The 25,167-nt window shown below is 38.5% G+C and overlaps 1 protein-coding gene and 1 long non-coding RNA gene across 8 annotated transcripts in view; one reads left to right on the top strand and one right to left on the bottom strand.

The window, feature by feature from the left end:
• The window catches only part of NR3C2 (nuclear receptor subfamily 3 group C member 2), a 178,453-nt gene extending 158,985 nt beyond the window's left edge, over positions 1–19,468 (bottom strand). For 2 of the 7 annotated variants that reach the window (XM_058192764.1, XM_058192771.1), the window contains exons 1-2: positions 19,335–19,468; positions 8,351–10,127 (exon numbers count right to left, since the gene is read on the bottom strand). In XM_058192764.1, coding sequence (XP_058048747.1) covers positions 8,351–10,125 — 1,775 coding nt within the window. In that variant the 5' untranslated portion in view covers positions 10,126–10,127; positions 19,335–19,468. Of the gene's footprint in view, positions 1–8,350; positions 10,128–12,034; positions 14,179–15,502; positions 16,007–16,212; positions 17,118–17,158; positions 17,293–19,334 lie in introns of those variants that run through there. The other 5 variants (XM_058192767.1, XM_058192769.1, XM_058192768.1 and 2 more) reach the window with 5 other exon arrangements.
• Positions 17,629–23,044, top strand: LOC131203002 (uncharacterized). The gene is made up of 3 exons (XR_009156277.1): positions 17,629–17,971; positions 18,970–22,300; positions 22,676–23,044. It is a non-coding gene; the product is annotated as an uncharacterized LOC131203002 (long non-coding RNA).
• Positions 23,045–25,167: the final 2,123 nt, after the last annotated feature.

The raw sequence follows: 25,167 nt of genomic DNA, 5'->3' as shown, positions 1-25,167 counted from the left end.
TCCAGCTCAGTTCTCTGGCATGCAGGGTAACAAAAGAAAACCATGTGACTACCACTTTAAAAAAAACTTCAGTCAGACCTTCCAACTTCATGATATCTTACCCCCCCCTCCCCGAGAAGTTGGACGGTCTGATTATTTTAAACTGGTAGTCACATGGTCTTCATTTGTTGCCCTGCAAGCAGGAGAATGGAGCTGGAAAGCAATGAGGAAACAGTTGTTGCTCTGGACTGGTGTAGAAGTGGGGATTTTGCATTATGATGGCTCATAAGTAAGTAGGAACCAGTAAAAAGGAATGGAAAAATCCTTATCTGTGGATTAGCGTTTTTCAGTCTTGGCAAGTTTAAGATGGGTGAACTTCATGTTGCCTGGGGAATTCTGGGAATTGAAGTCCACGCACCTTAAAGTTGCCAAAGTTGAGAAGCATGGGTCTACACTAGAGCTTAGGAATTTGTTTTATTTTGGTGCAATTAAATATATCACTTATGGTTTCCTTAACAAATAGTAATTAAAGTGATATGAACCATTACTGGACTTTTTGTGAGAAACTGAAATTAAAACTTGATCTGTGCTTTGATCAGTGGTGCGTTTCAACCAGTGTAAAAACCAGTTTGCTTCATGCACACGCTTTGTGAATGCTTCACCAAACTTGTGCTCCATGCAAGCACATCACATTTCAGAACAGCTGAGATGCGGCAATCCAATCTGCTGTACCTATCAACTGGGCTAAAAACGAACGAATATAGGTAGGTATCGCGCAGGGGCAGGCGGGAGGACCCAGATGATGATTGGAGTGAACCAGTTCGCTCTCAGCTCACCATCGGAGCTACCGGCTCACCCGAACTAGAGCGAACCAATAGAAACCCACCACTGGCTAAAATGATTAGATATGGGATTATGGAAATAATGTAGACAAATGTTAATCTTAGAGTAAGGACTTTGATATATTTTATACTTATATCTGTACCAAAGAAATTTGGAAGTCATTCTTTTTTGGTTTTCCTTCTTTTCCTCTTCTTTCTTACACTTTCACTCTTTTTCTTTCCTGAGCATTTTATTTTTTCAAATCTGTTTTATTTCTTTATCTCTTAGTGTTGTATTTCTTTGATGTATGAAGGATCAAATACTCAGCCATTATAATTCTACATTTCTTATTTACAGAAATCATATCAAAATTTAAAATGAAATACACTAGTAGCCATCTAATTATAAGGCAGGCTCTGAATCCCTCCAACCAAAAAGTGTTTATCAATAGAAGAGAATATTTGTAGCTCAGGGTTGAACTGTGTGGTCCTTGGTACTCTCTGAGCTTGATGGTTTTCTTACAGATGTTTCATTACCAAACTAGGTAACATCATCAGTACTAAAAGGGAGTGGAGGTTGCTCTTATTCTGCACTTCTCCTCAAATGTTCTTTAAAATACAGTTTCTCAGCATTCCTTTAGGAACCTCGAAAATGCAAACTGGGGTTACTCATCCTACAAGGAATCCTCTTTATCTGGAGCTTCAAAATTTGCTGTTTGCTAGGAAGCTGTGTAGCTAAACCTCAGTCTAAATTTAATGTACATTGACTTTGGGGATATTTTTTCATAACCAAACAAAAGTGTATTTTCTGTGCAGTTCACACCCCTTGCTCACAGGGTCTAGATGTCATAAAGCAAAGCTAACATTTTGTAATTCACCCCCGTGCCCTGTTTTGACTGGCAGAGTGCTGCAGGAGGCTGAATGCTGTCAAGCCTCCTGGCCACGCCTACCCAGCCAGTCATTAGGGCACAGAACTCGATGTTAAAAAAAATTGCAGCCCACCACTGCTCCAAGGTACCTTCTGATTCCAAAGTCTCCTAAACAAGGGAATTTGCTTAAATTGAGAGTTTGTGTGTGTTTCTCAGGAAGAATGGAATAACAGAGTTGAAAGGTACTTTGGAGGTCTTCTTGTCTAACCCCCTGCTCAGGCAGGAAAGCTGAGGGTGCAAAAATCTGAGTGGAGGGCCTGAGAAAGGTGTCAGAATAACAGAAGGCGCTTTCGGGAGGGGAACCCTATACCATTTCAGAGAAATGGCTATCCAGTCTTTTCTTAAAAAGTGAAAAAGTTCTTCCAGTGATTGAGCACCCAGAACGTCTGGAGACAAGTATTTCCACTGGTTAATTGTTCTCACTGTCAGGAAGTTTCTGATTAGTTTTAGGTTGCTTCTCTCTTTGTTCAGTTTCCACCCATTGCTTCTTGTTTTGTCTTCTGCTATTTTGAAAAATACATTTCCCACCCCTTCTTTGTGGCAGCCCCTCAAAAGCCTCTTTTGTGACCTGCCTATCACACTCTTGGGCCAAGCATGTGAGCCATTTCCTTCTTTCAGTGGTCCATGAAAGTACATCAATAATATGTATATGCAGATCATAAAGTTGAAAAAAGGTAAACAACATTTTTACAGAATATGTTGAGGCCGGGGGTGAAAAGGAAGGGCTGGGAGGGGAGGGGCTGGGCAAGATCGGGGCTGAAAAGGAGTGGCTGGGAGGGGAGGGGCTGGACGTGAGTGATGTCGAGTTGGCCATGACCACCCAGTCACACCACCCAGTGAGATGGCCACCAAGCCACGCCCACCAAGCCACAATCACAGAACCGGTTGTTAAAAAAATTGAATCTTACCACTGACTATAGCAGACTGTTTAAGTGTCTTTACTTCAGGATATGTTTACTGTAAATACTATATTAATAATAGTGCTTATCTTTTAGCCCAAGATGAAAACATGCAGAGGTTCCAGTTATTCATTGTGTGGCTTTGAACTTCTAGTTGCATAAAAAGGAATAGTCATGAAAAAGCTCTTAATGAAATTATGTACCTATTCAATTACAAGGTCTCAGAAGGCCATTAAAAATAATTGTGAAGAAACGTCATAGCATTTCCTGAAATAATGGACAGTTTTTAGTTTTATAGAAAATTCAAACAGAGCAGAAAATATTGCAATATATTGCCACGTTCTATCCCAGTTTTGCATATATTACAGTACAACTTTTTTTCCCTTGGCATCTTACACCAAAGTAAAAGGAATATTACAGCTTCTAATGCAGAAAAGTTATGAATATACCTAAAAAATAAATACAAAATACAAATGTATAAAATGTTTCATAAGTTAAATCATCTATCTTACAAAACTTCATTAATATAAATAGAAAAATGACCTTAATCTAGTAAATCAGTTTTTAATTAAATCTGAATAAATCTGATTTTCATGATTTATAACAATAAATAGTGGTAAAATTGCCTACAAAAACATGAAGCCTATTTTATTAATTTTTCTTCTAAAATTTTCCATGAACCAAGAAGAATAAAACCTCTAATTATTTACATGCACGACTCATCACAATTCTGGCTAAAGACAGGTGTTTTAATGTAAAACATAATTTCTAACAATTTTACGCCTAAGATCAAAAACCATTATTTCAGCTCAAATAAAAATAGGAAGTGGTAATCCAGGTTTGCATATCAGATTGGCTTCTTCTGTCTAACCCAAGAAGACCCGTTAATAATGTGAAATAATTTTTTATTGCTTAATTTTTCTATGGGATAGTATCCATTTTACAATGCAATTTTTCATTTCCTTTCGGTGCAATTTTAACGCTTATAAAATTTGATTGCTTCAGACACGTATTTTGTTTCAGAATTAAACCTGGATTATGTTTATGTAAATCAGGGCTGTCAAACTCGCGGCCTGCAGGCCAGCTGCATCACACCCATGCCCGGTTTAGCAAAGGGGGAAAAAAATCCCATTATGTCAGGTGACGCCGCTGTGACGATGTGAGTTTGACAGCCCTGATGTAAGTAATCACATCTCTTTTGGTGTTAACATTAGGATGCCTTTATTTTTTATTTACTAAATTCAAACAAGTATGCTGTAGAATTTTTATAACTTTTAAACCTAAATGAAGTGGTCTTAATTCTATTGGAGAAAAGTTATATGATAGTTAGGCATCATATAAACACAGTGTAGCATAATAGCTTTGCTCACTAAAAATTCCAAAGGTATTGTAAAATTTTCTAGTTCATTTTTTCCCAGAAAACCACCTTATCAGACATTCATTTAGCTGTAATTCAGAGGAATTAGTATGGTCATAGAGGACTGCCAAACATTTCGCAGACATTTGGCTGCCAAAACCACTGCATGACAACAGAGCATTTCAGCGTCCCTGTGCTGCCATCTAGTGATCCTTTGGAGTTTTGCATTCAAGAACTGATAGCTTTAAGGACACATTCCAGGTACTTGTTTCCAGGAAGAATTATACTGATATAGTAAAAAATAGCTTGAGCTTCCTATGTATCTAATTTTAGCTTTCCAGTTAACATAATACATTAATTATTTTAGCATCTTTCATTCTGAAAAGCATATACATATTTATTTTTCTTATTTTGCTAACAAAAATATTTTTGCATGTTTATTTCAGGACTCATCTCATCAGAAAGTACTAGCAACCTCAATATAATTACCACAACCAAATCAATCACTAAATAATCCTTCAAATCAAGGAACTAAAGCAAATTCAACCTACCATACTATATCATCTCCATGTACTTAAATGTTATCAGGAGTATTAGGGAATCTAATTCATTTATATAAATATAGAATCACAGAATGACAAAGTTGGAAGATCTTATGGTACAAGATGCAACCACAATCCAAATAAAAATCACATGGCAATTCAGCTTCAGCTGAAACATATACAGTGAAAGGAAGTCCATCATATTTAACCACTGAAATTTGCTGTTATTTTATGGAAGTTAAACTGGGATCTTGTTCCTACAACTTAATATATGTTCAAGCACAATGCTAAAATATATCCATAACGAAGTTAAATCCAAAATAATAACATCATTAATGTATCAGCATAGATGTAATCCTCATTTAGTGACCACAACTGAGACCGCCAACTTAGTTATCAAGCAAAGTGGTCACTACATGAAATTGCAACTCTGCTTATGATCTTAGTTCAGCTTTCCTTTGCTTTACAGACTTGTGAAAGTAATGAATGTGAGGATTGGTTGTAAAGTATTTTTTTTCATCGCTTTCATAATTTTGAACTGTTCACTAAATAAGCCAGTCACTAAGTACCTGTATATCATTATTGTAGCAAAAAGCCACTGTGCAGTCCAATTGCAAGCTACTACAAGCAACAAAAATAATCAGATACATTTTCAAACTTGTGTTATTGAAGTATAGAATATAAAAAGGTACTCTGCTACATAAAAGTAATACTAGTATAAAAATAAATGGCAAGATCCTAACTATAATTCCATTCAGACATTCATTCAAATGTTCTGGGAAATAATTTGATAGAATAACTAATAACAAAGAAATTTCTTAAATGCATTGGAGAAACCCAGTGCCTGCATTAATAAGAATGTCTTCCTCATAGAAGAAATAGTACATGTTTTATGTATCATATGAAGAGATGGATAAAATAAAACTGAATAAAACTACATTTGCCACTTGAGGTGTTCTTATGTTTAGATTTTTCTGTTTAAGTTACAAAAGATGTTAAAGATCTTTTATTTATTTATTTATTTATTTATTTATTTATTTATTTATTTATTTATTTATTTATTTATTTAAATTTTTATACCGCCCTTCTCCCGAAAGACTCAGGGCGGTGTACAGCCAAAGATAAAAACAATAAAGTATACAAAGTTAAAATATCAATTTAAAAAACATATTCAATAATGGCCGAATTAAAACCGTCAATTGACCCAACCTAAAATAACCCATATAAAATTACAAAAATTTAAAATTTAAAATTTAAAAATCAGGCCAGTCCCGCTTGGATGAATAAGTAAGTTTTTAATTCCCGGCGAAAGGTCCGAAGGTCAGATATTTGGCGCAAACCGGGGGGAAGTTCGTTCCAGAGGGTAGGTGCTCCAACAGAGAAGGCCCTTCCCCTGGGGGCCGCCAGCCGGCATTGCTTGGCGGACGGCACCCTGAGAAGACCCTCTCTGTGGGAGCGTACGGGTCGATGGGAGGCATAAGGTAACAGCAGGCAGTCCCGTAAGTACCCTGGCCCTAAGCCATGGAGCGCTTTGAAGGTGGTAACCAGAACCTTGAAGCGCACCCCGAAAGACCACAGGTAGCCAGTGCAGACTGCGCAGGAGCGGTGTTACCCGGGAGCAGCGTGCAGCTCCCTCGATCACCCGCGCAGCTGCATTCTGGACTAACTGGAGTCTCCGAGGGGCACTTCAGGGGTAGCCCCATGTAGAGAGCATTGCAATAATCCAGACGAGAAGTGATGAGAGCATGAGTGACCGTGCATAAGGCATCCCGGTCCAGAAAGGGACGCAACTGGCGAACCAGGCGAACCTGGTAAAAGGCTCTCCTGGAGACGGCCGCCAAGTGATCTTCAAACGACAGTATAATATAACTTAATAGTAAGGTGATCCATATATATTCATTATCAATAGATAAGTGAAAAAATTATTAATATGTATAATAAAATATGCAAAGTAGAGCTCATGAAGAAAGAACCCTTATTAAACCTTTGGTTTTCAAAAATTTTCAAAGATAAAGTGTTAAAACATTAGTAGAGACAAAAATATAAGAATAGGATTCCAAGCACTTTAATAAGGTGAAATAATTGCAAAATTAGATATTTGGAGAAGGAAAAAGGAATCAAAAGATATTCCTCAATTCTGAATGCATTCTCTCTCTCCCTCCCACACACACACACAGAGAAGACAGTAACAGATTTTTTAAAAAATTATAAAATTAGATTTCAAAAAATGAGCATTCTTCAACTAAGAGGTAGAGAGAAGTAACAATAATGGATGCAATAGTAAAAAATAAAAAGCTGAAATCCAAAAGTAGGATTATAAATCAGTGCTGATAAAGAATAATGAAAATAAAGCCATAATAATCTGTGATACTCCAATTACACATTGTGAAAATTAAATAGTAGAAATTGTGCCATTTCTATTTGGTAATAAGCAGTTGTTTTGGAAGGGAGGAGTTTCAGGCAGAAATTACCACTATGAAAAGATGTACAGGTAGTCCTTGACTTCAAGTTCATTTCGTGATGGTTCAAAGTTATAACAGCACTGAAAAATGTGACTTTTGACTGTTTTTCACAGTTATGGGCCTTTGCAGCATCCCCATGATCATGTGATCAAAATTCAGATGCTTGGCAACTGTTTCATATTTATGACCGCTGCAGTGTCCCAAAGCCACGTGATCCCATTTTGCGACCTTCTGACAAGCAAAGTCAATGGGGAAGCCAGATTCACTTAAGAACTGGGTTACTAAATTTATCAACTGCAGTTATTCACTTAACAACTGTCGTAAGAAAAGTTGTAAAAAGGGGCAAAACTCGCTTAGCAAATGTCTCACTTAACAACATAAACTCTGGGCTCAATTGTGATCGTAAATCGAGGACTACCTGTACTTGATCTTTTCTCTGTTCTACTTTAGATCACTCTCTCATAAAACTATCCAGAAACTTCGTGAAGTGTATAGAATCTCACTGAGTGAAGAAACTACTTGGCAATTAAGAGCATCGTAGGCAGTAAAAAAACATTTTTCAAGACTGAACATGGTCTGTTCTCCTCTATTGTCTCAGACTGGCTTTTCATTTTAAGTATGCATTAACACTAAACTGCATATATTGATGTTTCACATGTTAATGGACATAGAATAATAAAGGCTCCAGTGAAAAACATATTAATGAAAACTGGGGAAAAAATCTAACAAAGTACTAGAAAAGAAAACCAACCACTGGAGAGAAAAGCCAGGAACAGCAATACAAGAGGAAGGTTTTTGCTGTCATGTCATTGGAAATGGGAGATACATCAAAATAAGTTATTAGTAGTATAATACAAAGTATAATTATCTTTACACCACTATTATGATTGTAAAAAAGTTTCTCAGAATTTAGAAGAGCAAGCCTTGATTAAACCGGGTTATGGTCTAGTTTCCTACATAGAATTATTTTTTATATGAAAACAATAATCACATAATGTTGTAAATGGGCTAAACTGCTCTATGCTACAGTACTTAATTAAAGCTATTAATCTTTGCTACCTTTTTATTTCCAGAAGACATTTGAAAATGCCTACAGTTAATAACAATCCTTGCAGTAAAAACAGTTGCTGAAAGTTTTGCAACTCATTTTTAAATTTAGCCAGGGAAATATTATGTGGTACACCACTAAACAATTATGAAAACAATTATTGATTTTTTAAAATAAATAATATTTTAATAATACATATTGCAATGTATATAAATAATCAGTTCTAAAAAACAGTAGCATCAAAAACAATGTTTCAGCAAAAGGCTTCCCCACCCACCCACCCTTTAGATATTCAGTAATAAAGCAAACCTACCTTGATACATTTTCTGGAATGTATTCTAGAACTGGATACCCATCACTTCTTCTGCCAGACAACTCAGAATGTGATTTCCATGACTCCACTAGAGGAAATGAGCTCATATGCTGAAAGGGCTGCTCTCTACCAACAGGCCGTGATAAAGCTATTCTGCCTTGAGCACCAATCCTATAGTGAAATGACTGTCCGCCAGAATTCACTCCAACAATGGCAGAGGAAGGTAGAGTACTCTCTTGATAATAGTTGTTCTCTTCAGGCTCCTGTTTAATTCCTATAGATAGACCTGAATTTGAAAACACACTAGCTTCACATGTGCCATCAAATGATGAAACAGGTGGTCCTAAAATCCCGGAAAGAGAATAGTAGTCTTTATCATCCATGAAAGAAAAATACGATCCATCCATAAATGGAAAGGGATTTGCAATGTGATTCCCTTTGAAAGAAGCACCAGAACAAGAATGTTTAGCAGATTCTTGCTTTATTGATACTGAAAATGGGGAATCAGAATTGATTTTGTTATTTTCTCCAAGACATGAGCTACTAAATATCCCATCTGGTTCAGGTTTTATAAACTGAGCAACAGTCATCTGATTAGCTACTTCATTGATAGGGATGGCATTTTCTATTTCCTCTATTTTAGGAAATACAATTTCAGAAGCACCTTTATTCTCTTTTGAATCTGGACTAGGAACCATGTCTTGAGTTGCACCAGGTCCAACCGATGTACTAGATGCTGGAAATGTCACTGCACCATTTACAGGACTACACATTGAAGATCCCACAGTGCTTACTGCAGGACTAGAAAGAGTGGACCTATTGTTGGCATTGGAAGGGCTAGCAATAGAGCACCTAGAGTTCATATTTGCCGGACTGGATACTGAAGATCTCATTGTAATGTTATTAGGACTTGAAACTGGAGATTTCACACTACAATGACTAGGAGGGCTTGAAATAGGTGATTTCATGCTACTTATAGGACTAGAAAGAGGAGATCCTACAGTGCTAGTATGTGGAGGACTATGTAACATTGAACCTCGGTTTTCAATGTTAGGTGAACATGGCAAAGGTGTTCCCTGGTTTACTGGACTATTTACGGTGAAATTTGCAAAGTTAGTAGGAGTAGTTGATGATACAGAACTAATTCCAGGAGGGCTGCATATTGAAGGAGTCATGCTTTGAGGACTACAATCCGAAGAATTCTTCTCGTGACACACTCTAGGACTTTTGATGATAGATGGTACAATGCCACCATTCACAGAGCTTGCACAGTCTGATATTAGGGGTCTCAAGGACCTACTTGGAGTGTTCAAGGGAGAAGTATGATGGCCATTCTCCTTATAGAGTTTTACTAATTGCTCCACATTTTGATACATCTTTGCAGAAGTCAAGTTTCCTTGATGGCTGTGCTGATCATAGGTAAAATCAACATCTCTTACAGAATCCATGTATAAACCCATTGATTCAGCTACCGTTGCAGAAAGTTCCTTGGAGTCTATCTCAGTTTTTATATCAGCAGGTAAAATAGCCGGCTGACTATGATCTGGATGAAGACAAGAAATTAGCTCAGGTTTTTCTTTGTTGCTTCCTTGAGAACGGGTGTTTGGAAATGTGCCAGAAACACAGCTCACATTTACAATCTCCATATAGTTATTACTCTCTTCGGACTGTTCTTCTTCTCCTTTAGGAGTGTACTCCATAGATTGTGAACCTTGACTCCAGCGCCTCTCCATATCTAGGCTTTTTGAATAACTGCGATAGCCTTTGGTCTCCATATCTAACAAAAGAAAACATCAAATTTTTATGTAAATATATATGTGCATATATCAATTTTCTCACGTATTAAAAAATGGTGGCTGCATTCCTAGACCTGATTAAGTAAGGGTAAAGTAAGTAAGTGAGCATAGTGACAATTATTTCAAATAGATGGACATCTGACTGTGCTGTTTATGCTCTTATTCAATGGCTAGCAATTAAAAACACAAAATTTATTATTTGTAATAATGGGGAGTTTATAAAAAATTATAAGCCCCAAAATGTAAATTTTGTACAGTTATTTCATTTTCTATGCTACTGACAGTAGATAAAATGACCTCAGAGTACATTTCATTTTTAAGTTTGGAGGGTTTTTTTACGTAAAGGATGAGATTTAGTTATATTAAAATGTACACTGCTAATGAGTATTACATTTTAATATTTTCCACACAGTAAGATTCACTTTCTTTCACAGTCCATCCCCCATTTAAAAAATATTATAATAAAGATTTCAAAAGCAAATGATGCCCTATATTTTCCATAATTTCTTAACAACAGAATAACAACCGTTAAAAGTATATATCAATGTTGATGTTGCTCAATAATATGCAAAATAAGCATAACATGCAGAGGTAGTATTCAGCAGATTCTGACCAGAGTTCTGGAGAACCGGTAGCAGAAATTTTGAGTAGTTCATAGAACCAGTAAATGCCACCTCTGACTAGCCCCACCCCCATCTATTCTCTGCCTCCGGAGTCTCAGCTGATCAGGAGGAAATGGGGATTTTGCAGTATCCTTCCCCTGGAGTGGGGTGGGAATGGAGATTTTACAGTATCCTTCCCCTGCCATGCCCACCAAGCCACGCCCACAGAACCGGTAGTAAAAATTTTTGAATCCCACCACTGATAACATGCATCTTATTTGGAGCCATATAGAGAAAATTATTATTTTATAAAAATGCAAAGCTTATGTTTATGAAATATTTGTATTTCAATCAATCGGGCAAGGAAGGTATGCTGCAGATCCTGTCAGTCAAAGAATTTTGACTGGTGGGGTCTAGAAAGAGAGCTTTCTCTGCCACTGCCCCATCATTATGGACCATCTTTCCCCCAGAGGTTAGGAGTGTTCCCACCCTTCTGGTCTTCCACAAAGGGGTCAAAACTTGGCTAAGCAATTGTGGGATTGGATGGCACTCAAAGACCCCTCTCTCTGCCTTTAGTAACCAATGCTGAATGGACACCTTGGATTTTTTTTATTTCTTTGAAATTTTATATCTCATAATTGTAAAAAAAAATTTTTTTAATTAATTTTAATATTCTGATGCTAACTTTGTATGCTGTTTTATTTGTTGATTATATGCTGCACTGCCTAGACCCCCTCCTTGAGCGAGATGAGTGGCCTAGAAACATGAATTAATTAATTAATTAATTAATTAATTAAAGATTTATAACATTGTTATTTTGGTTGAACTGATTGACTATTTTACATATATATATGGATTATTCCAACTCTGTACCGCCCAGAATGTCCTATAAAGAATTTCCTTTCAATGTTTACTAGAATTTCCAAAGACTTAACTTCCAATTTTAAACATGTAAAACAGAAACATATATCATATCATTTAAAAGAGGCAGTTTCACCAAAGAAACACCACACTGTATGCTGGAGAAAAGTGTTTTGGAATCTGTCTGTCTATCTGGATGGAAGATGATAGATAGATAGATAGATAGATAGATAGATAGATAGATAGATAGATAGATAGATAGATAGACAGACAGACAGACAGACAGACAGATCCATTAACTTAAGAATGCTACATTACTCCCTTTAGTACACTGTTCACATCAATGAAACATTTTCTGAATTTAATATTTTACTATAGATACGCAAATAATTTGAATATAATTTAGCAGTAAAACAGTCTCACACCTTATAGTGAAATCCTTTATTGCTGACCGAGTTGCCCCTTTCTCAGCATCAAATAATGCTATTACCCAAAACAACAAAATAACAAGAGGTGGGTGACACATGAATTAACAACCGGTTCACCGCAGCACCGAAAATGTGCACACGTGCACCCACACGCTCACGTCACTCGTGCACCTTCCATGTATGTACACAGCCTTCTGCGCATGCGCTTGCTCATGCACGCTCTTGCACACATGTATGGCTTAAAAACACAGCTAAATAGGAGGCCATAGCGCTGGGGCAGGTGGGCAGGCCCACCCACAGGTCACAACTACCGGTTCACCCGAACCAGTCTGAACTGGCAGCAGCTCACCACTGAAAATAACCGCTTTACACAACCGTTTTATACAAGTGTCTCAGCAGCAGCTGTCCCAAACTGGATTCCAAAAGCACAAACAAGCAATTACAATTTGTCCCTTTTCTCCCAGAATATGCCGAACTTACTACTCCCTGTTTAAGTGCTTTAACGCTTTTATCAATCTGACTCTCAGTATATATATCAAAAAAGTTTGCTTTCTGAAGGATCCTGAATTCTTATCTAAATGTCTATATGGACAACCTAACAAACCTGTAAACTCAACAGGCAGTGGGGCAACACAATTAACCCTTAACAATTAACCCACAAAGACAAGCAAGTCACCAGAATATAAACTGACAGCAAACAGCACTCCTTACTAGCACTGATGATATTACCTAGTTAGGGTAATGAAATGTCTACAAGAAAACAAGCAAGCTCAGAGAGCACCAAGGACCCCTTCACAATTAACCCTTTGCCTTCAAATTCATGACCTTCCATATCTAAAGCAGAATGCTTATATATATATTTGCATTTGAAGGCAGTGATACAGTCTTAAGAACTCAAATTATTGAGCTATATTCACTTGAGAAGATACTGTAAAGCCTTCTGTGGGTCAGAGTGATTTGATCATCTATAAACATAAGCTTTCACACACATTTTATTTTAATCAAGGAGCAGCATTAGTCGAGGAGTGGAGATCCATTAGGGATAGCTGTAATACTAGCATAAAGATTTGGAAAAGCAAGATATGTAAATATAGCAAGATGCTGATTTACATTTTTAATACAATTGAACTTTAAATGTGGTTTAAACAACGCAACATTAATAGTTTACTTTAAACGGCTGACAATTAAAGCAGAATACAAATTGACTGGGATCAGCATGCATTCTGTATTACAGCAAAGATATGGAAGATATATTTTGGGAAATGAGTCCTTGTTGCCTATACATTGATCACCATAGCCAAATATATACATAGTTATCAAAACTAAATTGAGCTTCTGCTGTTTATCAATCCATTGCTAACTTTTAAAATCTTTTTAGTCCATCTGATATTTAAATTTTTGGTGAGCTTTAAGTAGTAATCATAGAATTTGCATTAATCAGGAGGAGTACAGGCAGTCTTTGACTGATGACCACAATTGTGTCAAAAGTTATGTTGTTAAATGAGACAGTTTTTAATTGAATTTTGCCCCATTTTACAACTTCTTGCAGTTATTTAAATGAATTTCTGCAGCTGTTAAATTAGCAAAATGGTTGTTAAGTAAATCTGGCTTCCCCATTGACTTTGCTTTTCAGAAGGTCGTAAAAGGTGATCACATAACCCCGGGACAGTGCAACCATCATAAATAGAAACTAGAATTGCCAAGAAAATTTTGATCATGTGACAATGGGGATGCTGCAACGGTTGTAAGTGTGAAAAAGAGTCATAAGTCAATTTTTTCAATGCTGTTGTAACTTGGTCACTAAACAAACTGTTGTAAGTCAAGGACTACCTGTACCACAATATTTAGTAAGAATTCTTATAGGGTAAATGTACTTGTTTGTATCCCTGCAGCAGCATCCTGTGCTTATTTCTGCAATAATTCTCCCTTGGTTGATTGAGATTTGTTATTCATTATTGTTTTTCAAAACAATTAGGAAACCATGGAAGTAATATCTAACAATATGAAAAAGCGCAAGATTGAAAAGAGTACCACAAAATGCATACATATACACATCACAATAAGCAAGCAAAGTAAAGAAAGTCATAACAGCCTAGTCTCTATTCTTCACATAATTAAGGAACTGTTTTATACTATAAAATCCAGAAATAAACTCTTCATTCAATGGATTTGACTTCTATTGGATTGCAGCTAAAAGCTGGTATATAGATTTCCAATTGAGCAGCAAAAAATATCTATATCAAAAGATGTATCAGTTGTACAAGAGAATTGAGTAACACTGAAAAAGAACTTGCAATATTCTAATATTAATAAATTCACATAAATATTCATTAATAAATCTTTAAGACATAGCTATGCAAAAGATATGTAATTCAAGTGAACTAGTTACTTATATATTCTTATTTGCATAAATGTTTTCTATGGACTTTTCATTTTGCCAAATTCACATCTTGTCCTGGAAGCATTAATCTCTTTTCTCTTCAGTTGTCTTTGACATACTCTTGATCACATGCTTTCAGTTAAAGTTTGTTCTCTTTAATATCAATCTTAATTATGTGAAGTAATAGAATTTATTCACTTGAATACAAACACATTGAAAAACACAGTTTTCAGAGTCATATGATTGCCCCAATCTGACAAAAAGACCATTCTGTCTCCAGCAAATAAAAGACATCTTTATGTGATTGTAAATATATTTTTTGAGAAATGGTAAATAAGAGACCTTTCTGTAACCTAATAAAATTCAATGATGGCAAAGTATGAAAAAGATTATGCACATAAATTACTAATAACAAACTTATTCCCTCACATTAAGCCACTTCTATAAGTGGCACATTAAGTCAGTTCTGGTCTTCTGGAATTCAAAATAGTGAAAATCATGTCATATATCTCTATCAAATTTGAATTACATCATTCAATTTCTCACACATATACGTATGTACGTATATGTGTGTGTGTGTGTGTGTGTACACACACACACACACACAGGGTATTAGGAAAAAAAGAGTTAATAATTAACATAATGAAACAATTCGAATAATTTATTTACAAAAATGACATTTCATAAGGAATACAGATCATTCCTTACTAAGGAAATGCATTCAAAAATATCAGCTGTCTACCTCAATGCAATGCAATGCAATGCAATGCATATAAAATTGAGAAACTACTTATGATATTGTTAATTCAGTTGAACCTTAATATTTTTATTGTATTTATTTCTCTGTGCACTTGCTCCTGATAATTTTAGTTTGGTCATGCAAAGGCATCAATATCTTCTTTTGTTTTTTCAACCCAGGGTGCTTATTTTAGAACAAAAACTAATATTAGGAATTCTGAACTCATGAAACCTGCAGACTTTTTATCTGGTCTATAATGCAAATAGTTTAATTTAAACTAAAAAGTATGTATTTTTAGTATGCTCTAAAATATTTAGTTGAAAGCATTTGCAACATACATGCCTACCTTGTAATAATGGCTTCAGCAATCTAAATATTGCAATCCTTTCCCACAGACTTTAGGACAGCCTAGTTATGTGATCAACAACTACCTTAGAACATGCCTAACCAACAGGCTGAAAATAACCTTCCACCAGGTGACCCAGTGAATTTCATTACTAGCCCTACCAACACAATTCTTTGTAGAGTTCTGTAATTCAAGATACTGATAATTACTTTCCCAAGAACTTGGATCCTAGCACACTGAGCACTATCTTACTTCTCCACCCCATCCCGGTGTAGCATCTTAATATCAATGAACAATAAAAGTGGCCAATGTAAGTGATTTATATATAGGCCTGTATCACATCAATACTAAAACAAATATTAACATTAACATAAATGTGAGTTAATTCCAGGTTTTCAACTAAGGAAATGTACACACATTTTTGATAATTCCATTGATTTTAACAATATAAATGACCAAAACTGAAACATTTTTGCAGTAATCTACATGCAAGAAAACAAATACAGTTCAAACAACTTAATCACTGCTTCTTCATTTTGAAAAATTAATAAATTGCCTAATTATCCAAAACAATATCTCATAACATTATCTGGCTTATCTATGGATTCATTTGCAACAGAACCTGAATGCTATGTATTGGTATGATAAAATAATGCAAAATTAATTGCTAAACTAAAGTTCAAAATACAATGCCACCTTATCAAACTTACCAAATTAGAGTTTTTAAAAGTGCTATCTATGCACGCTGCCTTTGCATCTTGAAAAAAAGGTAATCAATTCATTAAAAACACTTCAGAAAGGTTTCTGCGCATAGATTCATTTGGAATGAATTCTACAGAATTTTCAAGCCATTTCCAGTTTACTGAAACCGAAATCAAGAAAGCTATTCAAATATCATTTTGACATTTAGAAACCGTGCATGCAACTTATAAAAGAATTACAGTCTGCATAGGAATGCATGAAAGAGTTACAAATTCAAGGAATAGCCTTTATTTTGCATTACTGGCTGGGCTGCTAACTCAGCTTCATCTATCCTTTAATATTTTAAAATTTACTTTGTCTGGAGAGTCCACTGGAGTAGGGGAACTAATCAATTTAAACAAGAACATAGCAGAAAATCCACCCTGAAGCTCTCAACATAGCCTACTTCCCAAAGAAGCATAGAGCCCCATCCAGCATTACTGGATGGTAATCTTCACACCCAGACAAAAGCATCCTGAAACCAATAGTTTCTGCCTTCACGTTCTGGATTCGTGAACTGTCATCTAACACATTCTAGCTTTCAAAACACTTATTCTGACACTTCGCATTTCAACTGAAAACCCAACTCTTTTAAAATAAGCTGTTGTGACAGAGATACTTTTCTCCTGAAGATCTCATAGTAGGGGGTTCTGCAGAATAACTGCAGGGAGTTAAAATTAGACACGCTTGGAAGAACACCTGATGCAAAATAAAGAAATAAATAAATTGCCCAGTTCTGAGACAGGTATAAATATCTCAAGCCATCCTCTCTTAATTTCCAAACTCCTTAACCTTGAGACTATTTGTTTGGCTTGCAGGTGACCCCCTGGCTACAATTTCAACAATCAGAAAGAATTTCCCTACAACACTAGGAATATATATCTGCCCTCCGCTATCCCGCCTGCTATCTCTCACCTCTCCTCCAAGTGTGATCCACCTAAAGTCCACATCCACGAACAAAAATAACCAAGCTCGGAACTGACAAGGGAACGAGAACCAATTTATTCTTCATGACTGATTCTTAATTTCAAATTTGCCTGGTCCACCGACATCGTGCAGGGCAGAGGGAAAGGCGCGGGGGGGGGGAGCGCAGAGAGAGAGAGAGAGAGACCGCTAAGGTGCCAAGTCCTTTTAAAAACATGTCACATGCTCAGATAAAGTTCAGATGAGGTTCCTCCTCTCCCTCCCTTCTATTGGTCGGCGAGAAAAGCGGAGCCTCGAGATCGGAGTCCGTAACGAACTTCCATTGGACAAGCCCTTTTGTCAGTCACCCGGCAGGCGACATGACTGATACAAAGTTGCTGCGACACAAGCTAGAAAATGTATCTCTTCTTAAAGCTGTAGAGCCTCTGTAGCAGAGCGGCTCGCCCCGCTTGCCCCCCCCTCGGGGGGTAAGCTGTAAATTCCCTCCCCCCGCCTCCCTATCAATGCCAGGAAAAGTGAAATTTAGGAATTGATCTTTGAAACACCGAACAACTTTCACAATGGCAACAACAACAGAGGGATAAAGGCAGCTTCTTAAAAGGGAAACCCGCTCAATCCGGCCTCTGAACGGGAGTTGGAACTAGATCCCACGCCCTCAAGTTGCCAGCCCTTCCTAAATTGCATCCGTCTAATCGTTTCCTCTTTTAAAAAAGGAAAAACCCACGCTGAGATCCGAATTGGGAGGGTTCGCTTCCCAAGTCAGCCCTGCCCGCCCCTCGAGACATGATTTCTACCTATATCAAGGTAAGCGCCTGGGGAACCCCCTCCCATCTGCCCTTAAGCCCACTCGACGAAGCAAGGACACGCAAGCTTTCATCTCATGCAGCGAAAAACCACCACGCTTTAACAGAGCAGCAAATAATCCATCTTGTCAGAGCAATCAGCAGCTTCTCTCCCCGACCCACCCGACCCACAAAAAAAAAAAAAAAAGCAAAGAGAAACCTTATTAAGAGGCTCAAGGACTTGCCCTCTGGTTCTGTTTGAATTTTATTGCGTCTAGTAGGTTCTTTTTTGCCAACTGCTTATTTGGATTTTTTTTAAAAAGTTGCACAGACTGATAAGCAAGGGCCATAAAAATTAACTCCCAAACTCTAACCCTTTTAGCAGGTCTTGGAAACATTTCATCACACGCTCCATCTTTGTGGCCGGAGTTTATATATATATATTTGAAAGACAATGACATCCTCCTCTCCCTCCTTTTATTGGACCGGCAGGAATGCCGCAGGTTTTCGAGCTTCACGGAAAACTGTCTCAACTCCATAACACCCCCAAATTTTTGACACCCCACCCAAACGGCAGCGGTGTTAACATTCCCCCCCTCCTTCCGCCAGGAGAGAGCTCCTTCCCCCCTCCCCTCCGTTTGCGTACACACCCTTCTAGATCCAGTTTCCCTCGATAAAAACGCCCAGCTCCCCCTCCCCAAAAAACAATAGCCTAGAGAAATAAAGTTTAAATGAAATTCAAAGCTAGCCAAGCTGCAGAAGTCCACCGATGGCACGCGAGACAGAAATCACTCCACAATAACTCTTTTCCAAAGGCAAAAGGCTTAGCGATTTTTTTAAAAGAAAAAAAAAACCAAAAAACCCAACCCGCCCCCTCCCGGCCTGATTTTTTTTTTCAAAAGGGGGGGGGTTCCAGCTACTCGAAAATATAGATTGACTGAGATGTCACATGTCCTTAATGTTTTTAGCCTTTTAATACATATTGATCCGCGGTTTTTTGTTTTGTTTTGTTTTTTGCAGCCTGGATCAGCTGAACGCCGAGCTACTTTAGTTCCGTGGCCCCAAAGGCCGAAATGCTCTTGCGATGCCTTTCTCTCTCTCCCTCTATTTCTCCTCCCCGCCCGCTAAGTTTTAAATTGGATTAAGCGAGGACTGGCAATGACCTGGAAGTGCCTCTTCTGCATATTTTGGCTCAGAGAAGGCACTTCGTCTGACTAGGGTTATCTATTAATCCTTTTATTCTCTTCGGAATGACATTTTAATTCCTCTCCAAAAGAACACTCCCTCGGTCACTCAAGCTCTTTACCTGTCCGCCTTCGGGACTCCGGTCAAAAAGATGGTATGGCTTTTGGGTTGCCGCCCGCCCCCCCGCTTTCTGGACTCACCTTCATTTTTTAAAATCTCTGTTTCGACTTGCAATGGCCAGAGGAACAAGTCCCTCCGGGTCCGCTCCAGAAAGCGGCCGATTAAGGGAAGAGTAGCAAAGAAGGTGGAATCTGGAGGAAATCGGGGTTTAAATCCTGAAGGAGACGGACAAACCCGCAAAGGAGCTTGCTAGGGACTCCCGAAGCGGCGTCTTGAAAAAAATGGAAGGAAAAAAAAAAGCAAAAAGCAATCCTCCTAAGCTTCTCTCGGGCGACCCAGGGCCGTTCATTAAATTGGAAGCGGAGAAGTCCACTTGGTTGAACCTTCCTCGGTGACAGCTCTCCGCAAGGAGGACCGGCTGAAGGGTCGTCCCCGGATGTCACATTGCCGACCGCGGCTGGAAAGCGTCGGGGAGAAAAGCTGGAGCTTCGGATCTAACCGAGGTTTCAAATTCTTATTTGGGCAAGGGGAAAAAAAAAGAGGGCGGAAATCCACCAACTTCCAGGTAAAACTCCCGTCTGCGCCTGCAGCGCCACTGCCGCCGCCGCCGCCGCCGCGGGAAGAGGTGGGTGAGCGAGCTACCGACCGACCGAGAGCGCAGCTACGGAGGGTGTAAACTTTTCTCTCCCCTCCCCTGGCGTCTCTTCAGAGCAGCCCAGTCTGCGCGGGTGTCCTTCCTTTTTCACCTTCCTTCTGCCTCCGCCGCCGTTTTTTTTCTCCCCCCCCCTCCTCCCCGCTTCCCAGGATTTTTCTCTCACACTCTGCCGCTGGAGCTGGAGCTGGGTCCCGGTTTGCGGGGCTGCTGGAAGAAGCGGGAGGAGGAGGAGGAGGAGAGAGAGGACGAGCGGGAGGGGCAGCCAGCGCTCTCTCTATCCCCCCCACTTCTCTCCAGGCGTGTCTCGCGGCGAGCGGCGGACGCTCAGAGCCAACGAGATGGCCTCTCCGCCTCCTTCTTCCCGCCCATCGGGCTCGAACGGGAAGGGAGAGAGGGAGGCGAGCGCCACACGGACTGCTCGCCACCGGCTTTCCTGTCCAGTGTCTGGCTCAGGCTGAGCGGCTCGGGCTTGGTTTTGCGCACAGGCGGAGAAGGGAGGGAGGGAAACCCAGGAATCTTCCAGGCCACAGAGCGGACCGAGTCGACTCCCCCCGCCCCCCGTCGTAAGCTGGTGTGGGGAAACGCTGCCGCTACTAGAGAGGCGAAAAGGTGGCTGTCCGCGGCCTTTGCTCTTGGTAACTTCTATGTGGCCGCTACTTCCCTCCAGCTGCTGCTTTCCCTCCACCTTTGCTCCACTCAGCGACGCACACAACAGGTTTTTGTTTCCTTTTCAACCCTCCTCCTCCCTGCCCGTGTCTATACACGTGCCGGCTGGAGGTAAAAAAAAAAAGAAAGGAGACGCGGCTCATAGGCAAAGTTTCTAAAGGCTGCTTTTAGGACCCGGCGCGGAAGAAATTCGCAGGGCTTAAGTTCTAAAAGATCCAAGGAGAGGAATGGTTTTGGTGCCAACCTGTGTTTTTAAGAGTTCGGTTAGAGAAAGTGCGTTTTATGAGTTGAACTTGAGGTAAAAAAGAGGGAGAGGGAATAAAGAGGAGGGGTACTGAAAGGGAGGGACAAGGATAGGAGCCATCCCTCCCTTAAAACATTTTTCTCCCATTTATGAACGCTTCAAGTTAACAGCTGCTTCTCTTAAAAAGGCAATGATGCTTCTCTGTTACCCCATGTAAAAATCAGTTTTGTCTTAACTGATAATGAGGTCTTTCTTTCCAAATCCGTTGGACTAAAAAACCTCCAAGGTCCCTTCCAAATCTGTTATTCAGTGGTTATTCTAATTATTTGGAATATGGTTCCTTATATTCTAATTATAAGATGCATGTAAATAGCCAAGTGTGTTTGATGTTCCTCAGAAGTGCAGTTATTCATGTTTCTGTTAGGGAACAGTACCACAGGTCGAGTGCATGACAGCATGAGTGGAATTGAGACTTCTTTTCCATTATTTTTTTATATGAAGTACTTCCATATACAGGTCATCCTCATTTAGCGGCTGTCTTGGATAGCAACCATTCACAATGAGGATGCTGATGGAAAAAAAAGTAACCAATCCTCACCTTTAAGACCTTCACAGGTTTATAAAACAAAGGAAAGCCGAAGATAGCAAGCATAGTCACAGTTTCACTTAGAGATCAGTCTTCTTAACATCTGAGTTGCTGTTCTAATTGCAGTCACTAAATAAGGATTATTGTACCCTTTCAAATCACAGCATCGATAAAATAAAAAGGAGGGTGTTGGTGAAAAAAATTTGAGACTCTTCCTTGAATTCAAAGAATGGATACAAATACATTCTTATAATTAATAATTATAATTAATAATTATAAGAACTGTTGGGAATTCTCAACCACTGTTTAGGAATATTTTAATTGCAGGGATTGGGAATTCTCAGCCACTGGTTAGGAATATTTTAATTGCAGAGGTATTATTTAAATCAAGCAATTACTGTTAATCAGCTGGTAAGGTAGGATGAGCAGCAGGAAGTGAGGCAGGAGTGAATTCAGAGATAGCTTTCTTCATCAGTGTTGCCTTTGATCTTGATGTCTAAGTGGTGGGGGCAGTGCTCCTGGGTTGGCATTGCTAGGAAGATTGGAGAGTTGCCTTTGTAGTGTCCTACTAATGGAAAAAAAAATCGTCTAGATCAGTGTTTCCCAACCATGGTAACTTCACGATGTGTGTGGACTTCAACTCTCAGAGTTAGCATGCCATCCAAATTCTGGGAGTTGAACTCCACTCCTGAGAACACTGATCAAGATAACACTTCTGGTTGACTGAGTTTCGGGTCATACTAGAACACAGGTGTCAAACTTGCGATGTCACCTTGCCGTCACATGATGTTTCATGATGTTTTTTCCATTCACGGAGCTGGGATGGGCGTGGCCTGCGTGTACCGCATCCGGCCCATGGGCCACCAGTTTAACATCCCTGACTAGAAGATACCAGGTTGAAAAAAAAATGCCATTTTTAAAAAGTATACCGTATATACTCAGTATAAGCCGTATATACTCAGTATAAGCCGAGGTCTAATTTTACCCAAAAACTGGGGTAAACTGGGGACTCGGTGGAAATGAGGCACCTACCGGTTGAAACCCTCCTCCCTCAGCTGAGAAGGCTGGCGGCTCCCCGCCCGCCCTCTCACTGCAGCAGGGCTTCAGTCGGTAAAATGTGAAAAAAGGAAAAAAACTTCGAGTATAAGCCGTATATACTCAGTATAAGCGAGGCTTAAAAAAACAAACTTGAGTATAAGCCGTATATACTCAGTATAAGCCGAGGGGCGTTTTCAGCACAAAAATGTGCTGAAAACTCGACTTATACCAGGTTGAAAAAAAAATGCCATTTTTAAAAAGTATATTATAAAAGCACAGTACATGTTCCCAAGATGCCATGTTTTTTTCAGGCTTTAGCAATGCTGTCAGGCTCTAATGTATACATTGTGAGCAGAACTGCTAAGTTTATAGTTAAGGCCTTTGAGCTAAGAACTCGTTATATCAAACAGATTGGGATTCTTGTAAGGTGATGTATTTATCTGAATGCTGATTCTTTTTTATTTACCACATTAATTTTTATTAATTTATGTATTTTATTACTGAATTTTCTTTTATTTATTTTACTCTGGAATGATATCCTATATTTTATTTTTATTTTATCTGTTGATGTGATTGTAAGACTGATCACTTAATAAACTACTATCACTACTGCCAGTGCTCTTATTTTTCCTCGCTATGTACTATCAAGGGAAGCAAAATGGTGGGAAAAGAAGAGAGAACATTATCTAAGACAGCCAGAATAATGTAGAGTTTAGCATTTTATTTATTTTATTTATTTTTACCCTGCTTTTATTATTTTTACACATAAGTCAAAGTGGCAAACATGTCCAAAACACCTTCCTCCTCCTCCCCACAAAGAAAAAAATTCCATTTGCATAATTCAGGTTTATCAGAAGAAAATTGGTTTGGAGACCTGATAGATTTATATAAAGTGCAAAAAGAAAGCAGATAAAGGTAGATTTTTCTCCACATATAGGCAGTCTCACTTAGCAATGGTAATTGGAGCTGTCAACCCTGTCACTAAGCGAAGCAGTTGTAAAGTATGTCACAGGACCGTGCCAACTTAAGATGACAATTGTAGCAGTCCCAGTTGCCATTGTTAGGCAAATCCTGTGCAGTCGTAGCATGGCCCGATCATGCAGTTGCCATTTGTGACCTCATCCTGGCTTCCTCATAGACTTTGCTTGTTGGAAGCTGGCAATGAAGGTCACAAATGACATTCATTGTGACTGAGATGCAGCAAATGTCATAATTGTCATAATTGCCAAGTGTTCAAATTATGATCCCACGTCTGCAGAAATGCTACAACAGGAGCCAGTTGTCAGTCCTCATTCAGCGGCCTCATAACTTCAAACAGTCACTAAATAAGTGGTTGTTCACCAAGGACTACCCAGCAGAGGCAAGGAACAATCTTCCACGTGATATTTAGATAGTGATATTTTTAAAAAGAGAAATAAGTATAACCATGAAGGCAAAGTCTAACAGTCTATTAGGTTGACTTTAATCCCACTGTTATACTTTCATATGAGAAAGTATCTGATTTAACAGCATAGGATGCTAGTTTAACACAGCCCTGCCCTGTTCTGGTACATTTCGAGAACGTGTTATATGAGTTAAAGTCCAATCCATCTAGAGAATAGAGGTTGTGAACCACAATTTTCAGTATAATCTTTTAATGACCTGGTAGGTTCATAAGGAGACAGAGAGGGAGATGATAGATAGATAGATAGATAGATAGATAGATAGATAGATAGATAGATAGATAGATAGATCTTTTAAAAGATGGGTTTTGCTATACTCTTTATTTTAGGTATCGCAATACTGAAAGTAAAATGCAAGTAATCCATGGGTACATTCACGTTAGAATACAAAATTCATGAGAAACTGAAATAAAATCTGAAAAATTAGAAGGAAGATGTTTTACTTGAATCTTTGTGCTAAACAACCAATTAAGAATTAAAACAGTTGATTTTAAACTATTTTAAAAGATTTTGGGAGATTGCCTTCTGAGTTCAATTTGGCTTCAGTATATGCTTGGCACAGTATATACTTGGCACATGAAACGTATATTAAGTAAACAGTACAACCTGGATTTCTTTAGCAACCTCTGAAGTACAGTAGTCACAATTTTAATTTCTATAAGAAATCTGTGCTTGAGTAAACCCAACAGTTCAATTTTATAAAGCTTTAAAAAGTGAAGTAAAGGTTAATATTTTTGGCAGGGGTCACTTAGCAATGGGGGTCTGTTCTCTGAGCTTGCTGTTTAGCTTCTGGATGTTTCATTACCAAACTAGGTAATTTCAGTGGGGTTTTGGGATAAAGTGTCTTGTTCGTTGATATAGAACCTAGTGATCAGTTGGTCTTGTGACTGATTGAATCACAAGACTAACTGAGTCACAAGACCAACTAACCACCGAGGACCAATATAAACCAGCAAGACACTTCACCCCAAAAACCCACTGAAGATGTTACCTAGTTTGATAATGAAAAGTCCAGGAGCTAGCAGTAAGCTTGGAGAACAGACCCCCACAACCTGACTACGAATATTCTCAACAATTTCTAAAGGTTAATGTTACACACACACACGTGTGTGTGTGTGAGGAAGAACTAGACTATCCAGTTTCAGCAGATCAATTGGCCCAGATACTAAAAAATGTCAGCTATGCTACTTATTTAAAAAATAAAGCTAATTCATCATTCAAATATTATTTTGCAAGTACCCCTAGCTGCTTCATGTGAATTTTCTGAGCATAGAAAGTAGAA

Source organism: Ahaetulla prasina, chromosome 8, assembly GCF_028640845.1.
Source record: "Ahaetulla prasina isolate Xishuangbanna chromosome 8, ASM2864084v1, whole genome shotgun sequence".
In the NCBI taxonomy this organism is placed as follows: Eukaryota; Metazoa; Chordata; class Lepidosauria; order Squamata; family Colubridae; genus Ahaetulla; species Ahaetulla prasina.
The sequence above is the reverse complement of the archived record's forward strand: the minus strand, read 5'-3'. Positions and strand labels throughout refer to the sequence as shown.